The following is a 14,909-nucleotide window of genomic DNA, read 5'->3' as shown; positions in this document are numbered from 1 at the left end:
ATCTTTGAAGAACTTCAAAGATAATATTTCACCATAAAATAAGGAGAAAGAATAAAATATGTGCTGAAGATCTGCTGACAGCAAGCTTTCAGAGAGCAGATATTGCCTAAAGGAATGGCATCCTCCAAATTAACCAAAGGGTTAACGAAAGGCCAAATGTTTTTGTGTATTGTGTTACGTCTGTCCCAGTTACTTGTGATCCCACTTTGCAATCTGTAACACTATTGGGGAAAAACAAGTACAATGCAAATGCACCTTAATAGGCCATCACCATATTACTCCCCCTGATGAAAACAACAGTAAAAGCCTACGCTGGACTTTCTAACTCATACTGTTAAGTGTTGAGGTCCCCCTTCTTCAACACCCTCTGAGCGCTGCTCTCAGAGCGCGAGCGCTGCGCTTTAAGTGCCCTTCTTTTTTTTCCCCAACAAAGTGGGCAGGCGACGGCCTGATTCCCCGCATCGCTCAATCAATGTCACACAGCGAATGGGCTGCCGTGCAGAAGACAACTTCGCAAAAGAAGCTGCAGCACATCTCAGCAGAGTCTCAGCGGGATGGCGTCACTTTGAGATGAAGCATCAACACATTAAAAATCCACCCGGTTTCCATACGTCAACCGCTGTCTGACACTACGGGTTGAAATGCACGACGTTGCCACGGGGAGTCTGTCCTTAGAGAGAACGGCACTGGGGGTTTCCAATGCAATTCAATCCAGCAACGCTGTAATGCAGAAATAGTGGCTGACAAAGGGAAGTATAAATATACAGAACAAATAACTTCCACTAATCCGCCCCTTATGAGCACTTTATTCCCTAAAAATATGTTATCAAAGCAGAGCTTTATCGTTGTCCACCATTACCAATGAATCTGTACTGTGAAATAGGTCGTATGAAGATGAGTCTGCTTCTTTTGACTCACTGCATGATGAAGGACCTCCGGCTAATTCAATGCATGGAGTAGAATGATTCAAAATGTGGATTTTGTAGAAAGAAGAAGGATTAAACTCCAGACTTTCCAACTGCAAACAAAGGTTAGAAATAATCATCGTGGTTTACTGTATGTGTCGTCATAAACCAGCATGGGCAGAACAAACATTCAGAAAATGACTGTAAAGCTCCACAATCTTGTTACCCAAATGTGTCCTTCCAATCAGACATACATTACATCTGTGAAGCCAGCGTGAAAATTATGTGAATATCCCGATTAAGACGTGACCTCCTTTATAGTTCTGTGAGAGTTTTGTGTCCACACTATTCCTGAGCTTCACCACATCCCTTTGCGGCGCAGAGCTTTACAATGTTTAATGCGATCCCTTTGTATTAGAACTAGAACATATATCGAACCAAAATAGCACTTTAGCAAATCTGCATGCTAAAAAGCTTTACTGGTTGAATGATGAACTCAGTCCCTTTAAAAGGTTTCTCGTGAAGGGCAGTCGCCATCTGGTTGCACCGTTACATTTATTACATGGCCTTTTCCTGCTTGTGCGATAATACGTTGTCTTGCTAAGCGGACCGAAATAAATCCCTTATCAGCCGGGGTTTAAGCAGCAAGAGGTGATTGAAAATAAGAACTGCAAATATGAGAAAATAAACATGGAGAATCTGTCCCTCATTTGGCTGCTGCAGTTGAACGCCACACGGCAGATTAGTTAGATTCACCATGACTGTGTGTAATCAGAAGTGAACTGGAGAAAATATGTGCCACCAAAACACCTCCGTGGCTCCGGTTTTCTCCTGCTGGAAGAGAATCTGTGCCAACCTCTCCTAATGTAATAACCACAGCACGGCTCTTCTTCAGCTGCCATCTGTCTGTGCCAGATTTGCAAAATATGTATTACTGCAGTCGATCAGCTCCGATATGAGGCGGCACATTACAGTGACCCCCAGTGAAATGGACCCGGTCGCGTGCAGCTCCGATGGAACCGCACTGGATTCAGTCCGTGCTTTCAGGAGCTCAGCGGACCGACTTCATACCTGCACAATGTTACAGTCAAAGCTCTGCAGCTGCTGTGTAAAGTTGATGCTGTAAAACAGGGAGGGTTTTTTGATTTGAGATGTGGATCAACACAAGTTATGTAATCAGAAATAAATCATGAGTTTGATCAATAAAAAAAAAAGAATCCAAAACAGAACTGCTGAAGGGGATTCTCGACTAATACACGTTTTATTGTCATTGTACATATTGTTAAACTGAACCCCTTCTTAAAAAAAAGAAAAAGCTGTTTTATTTTTACTTAACTGTGATGTTTGGTCATTTCTAAATCATAGATGATTCAATGAGCCAGACGGATACGGTGTAAAAAATTAAGGAATAATCTGACAGTTACCCTGCATTTAAGAATTATCATGGCTTTAAACCATTAAGGAACGGATGTACAATTACAGGTAATGTGGGTCAAATAAGATGATAAGCAGTGTTCAGGTATAATAAAAGCAAATTTCCCCTCCTCTCCTTTCTTCCTCTACTTAATATTGTGCCTCAATGTCTTTTGCACACCCACTCGTGCAAAATAAATTGGCATAAACCTCCACAATACTCTTATGTGATAAATAAGTAGAGAACATCTGCTTCATAAAGGCACATTAACTAGAACGAGGCTGGTAAATGTTAGGGGAGGTCTGTTTTCCTGACACGTCACGTCCCAGAGCAGGGGGCAATAAACATGATCAGGACCCCCCTTTGGCATCACCCGCTCAACGTGACCAGGAGAGGAAGTCTGGACACCTTCGCAAAGACAGACACGTGGTGGACACACACGTTACAAATGAAGGAGGGAACGACACCAATGAGGAGAGCCAGGACCATGACAGAGAGCAATCAGCATCAACGACACAAGGCAATCAGCGAGAACTGTTAGCTGAGACGGAATGAATGAGACTTTAGTCCACGTGTGAGGTCGTCAGCTGCACCACCCGACCGTTAGATTTCCGGTTGATGGGAACGTGTCGCCCACAGCTAAAGTCAAACTCGGTGGAAGAAAGTGGAAAGAGGAAATGTCACGTCCCTCCAAAGGGACGCAAAGAACAATCTGCCTGGCTGGTCCAAATCTAAAATCAACTCTGAAGTGATTCAAAGTCAAATTATCATTCACCCAGAGGAGCAATTATTGCAACATCAACTGCTTTTTTTCTTTCTTATCGCAAATGGCGCAACAGGCCGGCTCATTCAGAAAAAACATTCAAAACTCCCATCATGTAGTCCTTTGTTCAGTGACATTTAACAACATGGAACCGGGAATACTGAGTTGCATTGAGCGCGCACGCTCACGCCGGCGGCTAAAACGCACACCTGAATGCCTCCGGATGTGTTGGTCCACCATGGGTCTCACTTTGAAATAAAAAGCCTTTTCTATCTGTCTGTCACGGAGGGAAAAATCTGTCGCGGACCTTTTGGCACCATGTGCTCTGAACTGACTGTAACAAACAGGCTGGAGAAGCCCGAGGGTCAGGCCTCTGTTGCTGTCTGTTTTGAAATAACGGCGACTGGCGGCGGTCGGGAACCGACTGCCATGCTGTTGGCGAAAAAGGCTTCAACACGCTTGTGTTGGCAGACGCGTGGACGTGTGCAGCGCGTCACGGTTGGAAAGAGTTGGACGATGTGTGCTGGCCTTTCTGGGAGAATTTATTCAGGGAGCCGTTTCCCGTCTGTCCAACTGTCCTTCGTACTTTCCTTGTTTGGGACCGTCGTTATCAGTCTGCTACCAGAGCTGCCGGCACGGTTGGGCCTAGTTTTATTTTTATAATTTAGCTTTTTACACTTTCTGCCCGCTGCATTAGCTGAAATTGCCAGAGATTAGATCCTGGCTCATTTGAGAGGAAAGGAGCCATTCGCCATCAAAGAGAAACGTAATGTGAGGTGAGAGGGGACGATCTCCTTCGCTGGTGAAACGGAGAGCTAAATAGGAGATTAATTTAAAACACCCCGACATTATTAAAAGCCTGATGCACCACCTGCGCCCCCCACCCAAAACACCCCCCAAAGGCTTCTGCAGGCCGCTCCATTCACACCGGAGGGAGTGGAGCAGATGGTGGTGGACACATCGATCTGTTGTGCCAAATGTCACTCCCTCTGCATTCGGGCAGACTCACCTGGAGACTCTTCACTGGGGTGCGCAGCAGGGCGGACATGTTGGATTGGTTTTATGGAAATGAGCAGTTTGGGCTTCTGTTTGGGCTGTTTTTATTGCAAACAGTCGTTTAAGCAGTCTTTTGAAGTTGTACAGTAGTGGGTGATTTTGATCCAGCCAATAAAATTGTTTGCATCAGCAGGAATTACAAACATTGCAGAGTTAGTTTTTCATTTTGGTGCTTTGAAGACTAAAAGGTTCATGGTCCTGCCTGATTGTTGATGGACGGGGCAGTTTACACCGGGGCGAAGAGAAGCTTTCACATGGGCTATATTAGAACGGTCAAAACTAAAACGCACTGTAGGTGTAAAGTATGGGTGAAACTTCAAAAACACTAGATCCTAATTTCACCATGATGCAACTGGAAGAAATCTTTAATCGGACCCCAATGCCCCCTTGATGTTTGCATCTTTTAAACCCCACGCTCCCAATTTGTAATGCAGACTTTGTTAAAAGCTTAAACTTTAAGATGACATCATCAGGTTTCCTCACTTAGGAATGCTCCTCCAGAGCCACAGAGGAAATTACACAACTGTCCTGGCGGGTTTTACTCCTCCTGAGGAGTAATCTAAACTGTATTTATTAAAATACAGTGTGGAATGGCCACTATAAGTCAACCCAACAGAAGGTATGCAGCCCAAGTGATCTTCGTATAAATAATTATGTTTCTATTCAGTGTAATATTTGACACTTAGAACATCGGATTAGATATGGTCTCAAGAAAGAAAAAACATTTGATGATGTTTTTTGACTAAATGGATAACGGAAACGCCTCCGACAGATACTTTCTGTATTGGGAAACATTGAACTCAACCTGATCTATTGACGGCTCTTGCTGGTGAATTACAATCAATGGTGAGTACTAACTGACATGAAACCCCCATTAGAAACATGCCTATGTGGAAGAAATGCCGCTGACTTACATTTCTGTCTCGCAACAGGTCAGAATTCCGTGTACAATGGCGGCAACATTTGAACAGCCAAGTAGGACGCCTATTGTGTCGTTGCAATTAACAAAAAGTTTCCCGCGACAAAGAGGAGTCTGTGCTGGTCCGACTCCACAGTGTCCCCCCTCCCTCAGTCGTCTGGATCAGTCGGTGCAGCCTGTGGCCATGTTGCAGCTAAATCAGGCGTCAAGAAACTCCATAAGCGACATAAGCACGAGTTATTCCTGCTCACCTTTTTTCCTGTTGAAGGCGCGGTTCATAGTGGAAAATGTGCGTCTCCGAGGTTCCTCCGGAGCGTCTGCCTTTATTCCACCTGGAAAAGCAGCAGGGAGAACGGAGTTAAAAATGGCATTGACTCTCTTCTTGAAAATGTTTTTTTTTTTCCCCCCTGCAAAACAATCCCCACCCTCTGCGAGTGAAGTAATGTTGAGCTGTCAGAACGTGTTCCCATTAAACCTCGGGACCATCAGCATTACAGTTGTTTACCGCCGGGCCACATCACAGTCATCATCTGTGGCTGTCGTCTTGATGCAATAGTCTGGCTCAGTAAAATGTAACATTGTTTACTGCCGTCCGCTGGCGCATTACTTTCTAATCTGTTACAACAGAACCGGAGCTTATCATCCTGTCAAAAAGCTGCAAGGTCACCGAAATCACCAACGCACATCCGGCTACGCACACGCACCCACACACACACACACACACACGGCAACGAGGCACAGAGACTGGATCTAATTCCATGAAGTAAAGTCATCACAACAGGTCAAAAAAAAAAGTCAATTCTGATCAATATTTAGGTTGAAATCATTTCACTATTTTGACAGTGACTTTATGGGACATTGTAACAAACAAAGCTGTCAGGTCTGCTGGATATGTACTGCAATATATAAAAAAAGAACATTATATTAAATAATACATACAGCTGGTCGGCTGCTACTTTAGGCAGTGCTTGATTTGATGTGCAGACGACACCATCACAGCCTGTTCGCTTGAGCCCAAGTTGTGATTGCTGATTAATATTCAATTAATAATGCAGAGCCCAGATGTGCTCCAACAGAGAACTTGGCACAGTGCATTGAGAGAAAGGAGGGAATCGCTTCTCTCACAAATGCAAAGCGCCCTACTTCAGATATGTGACGCAACGCGTCGAGCGCTTCCAGGCCTCTTCATTGATCCCCCCGCGGGAGTCCGGTGGTCCAAAGGGACTGCAAGGACACACATTAAGATATGCCTGGGCACCTTAGAAAATTAATTGAATTTTTCCATATTTGGTCTTTTCCATTAATCAGGGGAAAGATTAATTTAGTGGAAAAGTGGAAAACAAACCCTGCCCACGGCCCACAGTCACACAGTGAATTTGGAGTTCAGGTGTCAGCGTGGGACACAAACAGGGGTCTACTCTATGAAAGTTTGTTTTGGCCCCCGTATGCAGACCTCCTCCCCACCTACAACTCTACATATACGTCACTTCACGTGGTTAGCGCCCCTCACATTGACTGCGGCCCCCACAGTTTGCTACACCTGTCAGAAAAACAAACAGAACAACCTCATCCAGTTTACCAAAAGATGATCAACAATCGCCTAAAATCAATGGTCTTATTTTGTATCTGATTGAAGTATTACATAAATGAATGCGCACATAAACCAAGACGAAGGGGGCGTCCCTAACTAGTTAGGACTAAATATACTTTTGACACAAGCCGACTCGGTCACGTTTGAGGTCTCAAAAAGGTTTGAGACTTTTATAAGTCGGTAAATTAGAATGTAAAAAAGGAGAGCACCAGCATCTCTGCTTGATGCATCTCTGAGGGAGTCTGTGCCGCGTTTATGATGCCCAACACCAATTAAGTGCACGACAAATGATGCCATTCAGAAAATAAGCGGTTATATAAAAACCATTTACCAAACGATGGTCCTTGGGACTGAGATGAAATAGAAAGTGAGAATCGTGAGAACTAATCGATCACTGTAACACGGAGGGTTAATGGATCATTAGCGCTGAATAAATAGCAGCGAGGGACCATTGCAAAATGATTGGCGTCATGTTACCAAGTCATATCTCGTCTCGTAAGTTCTGCTGCTGGAGAGAGCCGGAGGCTAACCCACAAACCGCTGATCAGAAAACCCCTCGGCTGCAGAGTGTAACAAAAAAAAGAGCACAGTATGTTATATGGCGTATAATTGAGGGTAGTGTAGTTTGAGCAAACGAATACGATGCATGTGGGTTTCTCACAGAAAGGGCATATTTTACTGCAACGGAGGCCCCAACGAAGGAGAAAAGTTAAACGGAACAAGCTTCAGGGTGGAGACGGGGACATTCCTCAGTGTAGCAAAACAGAATCTCCTCTTCTCCCCAAACGTGTGTTTCTTATTCACAAGTCTGACTTGCTGCGGTCATTTATTTATTACACAGGCATTATGAATATTTTTTGTTAAATTCCTGCGAGAGAGAGAAGTGTTGGAGGGATTCTTACCGACTCTTCACATCCAATGTGAGAAGAAAAACATGTTTTAAGCAGAGGTGAGGTTCGTCTGGGAGCTTTTGGCCAGGTCTCATTTTGGCCACCGCTGCAGGAACGCCTGGCGGCGGAGCACGGCTCGCTGCCTCCCCGTCTGTTTGGGACACACTGTGGTGTGATGCAGCGCCTCTGACACCTGACCGTGATGTCACTCATTCTGATTGGCAGCCGGCAATGTTCTGCCCGCTTTAATAGCTTCCTGTCTGGTGAATCAACAGCACCCCCTTTGAGAGAACTATCGACCCCCGAGACGGACACAAATCACGCACGCACGCACACACGTACTTAACACGGAGCTGCAAACTTCCTCCGTCTCCCTTCGATGTTTGCCAGCTGCAGAGGAAGCACCAGGTTAGGTCTGGTCAATCAAGAGTGTGTTCACAGTATTCCAACAGAGTCCATTATTCAGTTTGTTCCAACATTAACAGAATGAAATGAGCCCACAAACCACAATAAAGTGGTAATAAAGAGCAGACCTAACAAGACACAACGCAGCCTGAATATCACGAGAATCACCCAAATCACGCAAATTAGCTTTGTAATATAAAACGTTAACATGTTGACGTGCAAAATGTGTTTCTCAACTGGTTGCAACGAGGGTCAGAAAGCATGAGCAAACACTTCACATACTTGGCACATCCTCCTCCAAAGAGCAAAAACAAAAGCCCAGTGCAGAGCCCAAACATCCACCTCCGGTGACTCAAACATTTGGAATTCCGCTGCGGGGAGACTCTTTCTGGGAAAGGGGTGAGACGCACTTTGACCCCGTGGAGTCGTCCCTCACAAGTGAAAAGGAGCTCCAAATACAGAGGAGTCTGACAAACGTGAACGTTTGAGAAGGTTTATTAAAGAAAATCAGAAAGAAACCGGCCTTTCAGAAAATGCCTCTCAGCCGCTCGCTAATCGGAGCCATGTGTGCTTTAAAGTCAGAAGAACCAGAAGCAGAGCGCGCGCGCCGTGGTCCCCGCATAATGCCCCAAGAAACACCAATCTACAAAGATCCTTTGTTTGCCTCGCTTTGCCCTTAGCGCCGGCTCTGGAATCTTGCTTGGCTAAGCGCGGCACATTAGACATCCCAGCTCCGATCTGTTCATGAGCTCAGGAACACAGAATTCCTTGGTTGAATCCCCCGCGGTGTCTTGGTGTCTAATCTCAACGCCAGACTCGCTCTCCCAAAAGCCTGGTGCTTAAACTCCCTTCAGATCAAATGAGGCGCCCTGACATTCTTCATCAAACCGCCGGTGAGGAAAGAACACAGGTCTGTGCAGAGAAACATGCAAACAACAACAGAGCCGAGATTGGAGCTACTTACTCGTCTTCAAACTGGGCAGGAATGGTGCGGAGGAAGTTCCAGCGGGTCTTAATGGTTTTCAGCTGTGGGCCAGATGGTGGTACACGAAGGACTGCAGCGAGGAGAGCTGATGGGGATTGCAAACTCAACGAAAGGCGTTTTTTGCCCAGACACATGATACTTGACATTCAAACCAGACTTCCTCCGCCCAGTTTGTCCGCAAGGAATCGTTTGGAGTTTTACATGTGCAAAAAAAAAAAAGGGGAGAGAAAGAGAGAGAAAGACCCCGTCCAAAAGGAACTGTTCCACCTAGATGGGCCGGGATACAGAGTATAGGCGACCTATGAAAGCCAACCGGCAGGAGGTCGCAGGTCCAGCCAGAGTATGTGATTCATCATCGCGCCATCGTGGAGCAAAGAGTCGCAAGAGACAATCTTAAAAGCCCCCCGAGGTATTAGGTAACAGGAACGATACCCTTTCCTTTTTCCACCACAATTCCAGAGTGTTGGTCCGGGAAGCTCAAACAGGGTTAAACTGCTTTCAAATCTGACACACAGATGGTCCCTTTTTTTTATCAAATAAGAGAGTCTGGGCAGACCTTCAAAGTGAGGCCAGGAGTGGGGGGACGGGGGGGTCTGAACTGCCGAAAGGGATTCTCAATAACTAATAACTCTGCTTATTGAGAATGAAAAGAGCTGTGCAGTTTTTCGCCACATCTACGAATAACAGTCCTTTGCTTGTTACCTTCCCCGACAGCTGGATTCTCGGGATGTCAGATCGCGCAACAATCTCTGCCGGCCTTCAAATGGCGCGTTGATGGCCGCTCAGTCGGAGCACGGACCAATCAGCACCCTGTGAGAAGCCGCTGACAGACGGGGCCACAACAATAGATGCTGCTGTAGCTGGTCGCTGCGCGGCACCGAAGGCTTTCCTCAATGGAGAATACGTCTCTGCTCTTCTACCGATTGGTTTGATTGACAGATGGTTCATCCTATCACCTGCCACTTTTTGATGGCATGCCTGGCTTCCAATATGTTCTGTATAACAAATCATCTGTCGGGTGCTGTTAATTTTGCTCGTGTATAAGAAGTGGACCTCGTCACTGTGACGTTATCAACTGGTTTATGGAGAATGGGTTTGAAGCCGTCTTTTTAGCATTTCTGCCTCCCCCATCTTGGTTTTTAACATTGTTCTTCTTCTTTTGGAGCCAGAAGTGACACAAGAGTTTGGAGCAAGTACAACTCAATGCTGACTAGTGCAGTTTTAAGGCAACCAGAAAGGTTACAATTAACTTTAATGAAAAACACAATGTGAAAACGGTCAAAGTTCTGTTATAAAAACACTCAAGAACTGCCAGACTACTTGTGAGTAAAAGTAGTACGCGTCAAAGCTTCAAAATGAACTCGGTATTTTATTAACAAATTCTATCATTAAACAAAACTTCAAAATCTGTTAAGGTCTGTGTTTAAAACAAGCTTATTTCAGGCATCTAACCAAAAAACACAGGGACTGGGAACAGGAGCAACTTATTCCTGCAGCCCTCTACACACTCAGACTGCTTTTAGCAAACAGGAACCAACCGTTGCAGGTCATCATTAGAGTCCTTCCTCAATGGCTTCAGCAGAAAACCACTTCAGGAAGGGACACGGAGCACTTTTAGAAGATTAAAAAAAAACAAAATATAGACACCACAGAATAACCAAAAGGAGGTTAACAGGTAAACAATATCAAGATGACACACGTCATAAAAATGTTGGAAATGCACAGCTGGAGCTAGAGGAATTTTGAATACTGACCTTTAGCTAGTTTCATAACAATGGAGACATTCATCCAGACATAAGGATCGTACCCCGGACCCAGATGAATCCATGACAGCATTAGCATCGATGCGGCTTCGCACGCGTCAAAGAGCCGCTGTGGAATTCTGTGTATGTGGCTCGTTGCACCTCGCAGAACAAGTTTACTAGAACCTGTCAGCCAATTTACAAAAGGTCACTGAAATCAGTCCTGTTCTCCAGATGGTTTGTGGTTTAAACAGTCAGCTTCGTCGGGACCTTGGGTGGTGGTGTGTTTTCGCTGGACGGCAGACCTTTGGTTCCTGCCCGAGAGAGAGTTTAAAACTGGGAGGGTCAAAAGAATTTGGGCTGTTCTGTTCTGTTCACTTTATTTTTCTTGGGCCTCCCTTTTTCGCCGCCGCCCTGTATCATTTCATGTTTGCGTCTTGTGTTAACAGCTGGTGTGGGGTAAGGGTAGAGGCTGGCCCTGACACTTTACAGGAAAGTGGGGCCCTTAGTGCTACTCACCAACTAGTAAAACCACAAAGGAATGAGGAAAAAGGAAAGAAAACGGAAGACAATGCAGCTTTGTGTGTGTATATATATATATATATATATATATATATATATATATATATGTGGTTACCGATATCACAGTGTATGCTCAAAACAGCAGCAAGGAAGCACAACAGACAACCACCACACAAACGCATCTAGGTCACTAGCTGAAAACAATGCCAAATGAGTCATCCTTTCAGACTTTGTTCAGCAACTAGGCTACGGATTCTTACTTTGTTTGTCACATTTCATGTTCAGCCGCAAAAATGTACAAAGAGAAAGATCCAGTTGGACATTATGCAAAATAATTACACAGGCGATTTAAAGCACTTTCATCTACTTCAGCACCAATGTTTACCGCTGTTACGGTTTGCACATTTGCACAAATTCAGGGTCCAATTATTTCAGCCCTCGCTTGGATCGTGTGGGAGCGCAGAGTGGGTGGAGGAGCAGGAATGTGCATCTCAATGAGAAGCATCTCGGCGGATTCCCATTGAGCTATCAGCCTCCACTTGATTTGTTTTCCATGAAACTAGTAGAACAAAGTAGCACCGCGCAGTACCAGAGCGATCCCTTCCGTCTGCTGCTGACATCGGACAATCTCACTGGCTGACATGCATTCTGGCCTGGATTTGAAATTTTTTAAGGCAAGGATGAGATCCGGGTACGCTTGAAAAACAAAATACATTTTAACATTTTAATTTTGCCGCCAATATCAAGTTTTGTAACGAGACTTCAGGAGCACTTTGCATGTTCCACACAGTCTGTAATGCAAAGGAGGCTGACATCAGTTGGACGTCCATGGATGCTGTGGGCTTTTGTTATATATGGACTAAGCTGGCTTCTTCATACCCGACACGCCTGCTCCTGTTTACAAGTAAACTCTGAAGCTTCCCTGCAACGTGTTCACATCTCCGTTTGGGTTCTCGTTGTAATACATGTGTGTTCAGCAGCTACGTGTTGGAAGGCAAAGTGCCTTCAAGTTCACACTCAAATCTATTTTCCTTCAGACTGTCCAACAGGGGTACTCAATAGGTCATGAACTGGCCTTTTTTGCTGAATCTACACCGGGAGGCTAATTAAAAGAAGACCAGCCTGGCAAAAAACGCATGGTGCATGGTGGCAGCAGAAAGGTGTCCACAGGCTGAGTGAGCTATAGAAAGCGCAAAAAGGTCAAGTTATGTCTGCTCTAATGCTACACTGTTATGACTATATTTGGGTATTTATCATTTTATTCTGTGTATTACACCGTTGGTCCTGCAGGTATATGGAGAAAGGTAATTCCTCTCCTTTGTGAAATCAGGCACAAAAGAGACCTGCATTATGATGTATGGGCACTATTCATTAGCCACGAGATGTGAATCCTGTCACATATCTCCGCTGGCCAGTGACTAACGATGAATGTCCACTATAAATAAACTTGTCTTTTCCTTTCATTTACTTTCTATTTTCTTGACCATTTGGTGGAGGGACTCAAAACGTTAACAGTTAAGTACATTTTTTAAAGCCTCAATTTTGTCCTTTTGGCCGTCATCCTCTCCGTTTTGCAGCAGCCATGAGTGACAGTTGGAAGACAAAAATCATGGACCAATCCTTAACAACGCCGTGGCAGCGTCCTGTCAATCACCAGTAAGTGCGTGATGCGTACCCTGCTCAGTGATCTATTCAACTGTGATTGAATCAATCGTTGACTAAATGCACATCATGCTGTATTGGAGGACCATCTCCAGTGCTAAAATAGCATTGACGTGAACCATGACGTGTGAAAATGCAGAGAGAGATAAATAAAGACAGTTTGGATGTCTCCTCCTCCTTCTTCTTCTTCTTTAAATTGCAATATGCAACTCGAATATGACCATATATAGCAGCACCTTGCTGCTTCCTTTAGACGGGAAGGATCAGTAGGTGTAGGAATATCTTTTGAATGCTGTGTGTGAAACCCGTTCTGATGTTTACCCCTTTGGGATGTGTGCGTGTGAACTGACGCTCTCGCAGGTCCTCAAAAGCTTCGTGGTAGTTAACGTAGCGAGCAAAAGTGGCGCAGCCCTGCGTCCATTAGCCAAAGAAACATCCCCAGTAGCAGGAACCTCAGCATGTGTGTTTAACCTTTTATAAACTCTCATTTGACTCAATTTTATGGTAACAGTGCATTCTTCATTTCACATACTGTGTTCATCAGAATAAGCCTGAGTGTGTGTGTTTAACGTTGTGCACGCAGCCTGAAAATAGCTTCAGTTGATATATGAAATGACTCATAAGTATGTCAGTCTGAACTCGTGACATATTTCTGTTCTTCCACATAGTGGATAAAAATACCTGCTTGTATGTTAAGAGTGAAGCTCGTCTTGCTCTGAATCACAATCAGTATCTAAGGGTGTTCATCGGGCTTCGGAAAAGAAATGTCCCTAAAGAATTCCCAAGTACCTGCCACCAAAGTCCTATTAAAATAAGCAACGACATCGAGAATGATGTTGAGGAAAAGAGGAAGTAAACCCAGAAGAAGGGTCCACAAAGAGAACTTGCCGTACAATTACTGCCATAGCGCTTGGTGTCCACTTTCAGAGAATTCCCTGTGTCTTAACTGGAATGTCAAACTCTAATTATTTCCTGACATTTTCCACCAGCGAGTAAATGCTACAGCAGCTCTAATTCTATAACATGGCTTTAGTTGAACCCTCTCACAGCATGAAATAGGAGTTTGGTTAGCGTCATTATGTTAGTGAGACATCAAATTGAAAAACGTAGAGGACGGGTTTTTTTGGCAAACACTGACTGTGCTTCCCAGGTCTCTTTATCACATTGACTCTGACCGGTTTGTGCAGTTACCAGAACCATGGTCCACATCTGTGCAACAGCTGCACGAGGCACACACAACAAAGTTGTTCATGAACTCGTTAACTTACTAGATACTGTTTTTTCAAGTTGTAACCTTTTCCCCTTTCTGCCAGTCGTTATGCTAAGCTAAGCTAACCGCATCATGCCTCCAGCTCAGTGTCTAACGAGCAGATACAAGTTGATGTATACCGTCTTATTTCACTCACAAACGATGTAGAATTGGGCCTCAAACCAATATCTCTATCACTACTGAGCAGGGAGTCCAGGGATAACATCTCAATGGTTTGATGCAGAACTTATTTTTTAGTAGGTGGTCGGGTTTTACTCCGAGAGACAGTTAAAATGAAGATGGAGGCCCATGTTTTTAACATTCATGTCGGCAGTCAACAGTGTCATTCTATTAAAGTAATGCATCACTGACTTGGTACGAGGCTCTTTTCCCCCTCTTCATTAAACTCTTGCTGATGGACAGGTCTGGCTCCGAAACGTCGGGCCGAGCTTGGCGTATCTGCAGGGTCATGGCAGCTTCCCCCGAGCGCCTGGATAACCATCGCACGGATGAGTCATGGACCTTCATCCAGAGCCATGATAAATGGGTTGCACTGCCTCCAAGACACCAACAAGAAGGATTCTAGGGAAAAGTCCATGCCGGTGATTGCCTCGACCCTGTGACTCCAGACATCAGAGATCTACTTTTCTGTGTGACACAGGCCACTCTGCCAATAATCCCGGTTTGTTACTTTTAATTAAAAACCCAAATTAGTGTTTTTAAAATGTTTTTCATCCTCTTATCTAGAATCTTGACATTTAATCAGGAAATTGAGCTTTAAAACTCTCTATGACTTTTGGACTTCT

General features: G+C 44.7%; 1 protein-coding gene across 13 annotated transcripts in view; it reads right to left on the bottom strand.

Annotated features, from left to right (window-relative positions):
• The window catches only part of gulp1a (GULP PTB domain containing engulfment adaptor 1a), a 55,583-nt gene that overhangs the window by 16,856 nt on the left and 23,818 nt on the right, over nt 1-14,909 (bottom strand). For 4 of the 13 annotated variants that reach the window (XM_078090084.1, XM_040201899.2, XM_078090087.1 and 1 more), the window contains exon 3: nt 5,309-5,389. In XM_078090084.1, the coding sequence (XP_077946210.1) occupies nt 5,309-5,336 (28 nt within the window). In that variant the 5' untranslated portion in view covers nt 5,337-5,389. Of the gene's footprint in view, nt 1-5,308; nt 5,390-5,482; nt 5,617-7,550; nt 7,713-8,907; nt 9,014-10,682; nt 10,987-14,909 lie in introns of those variants that run through there. The other 9 variants (XM_040201900.2, XM_078090085.1, XM_040201902.2 and 6 more) reach the window with 6 other exon arrangements.

This window comes from Gasterosteus aculeatus, chromosome 16 (genome assembly GCF_964276395.1).
Source record: "Gasterosteus aculeatus chromosome 16, fGasAcu3.hap1.1, whole genome shotgun sequence".
Lineage (NCBI taxonomy): Eukaryota > Metazoa > Chordata > Actinopteri > Perciformes > Gasterosteidae > Gasterosteus > Gasterosteus aculeatus.
Note: the sequence above shows the minus strand (reverse complement) of the source record. Positions and strands in the feature narration are given on the sequence as shown.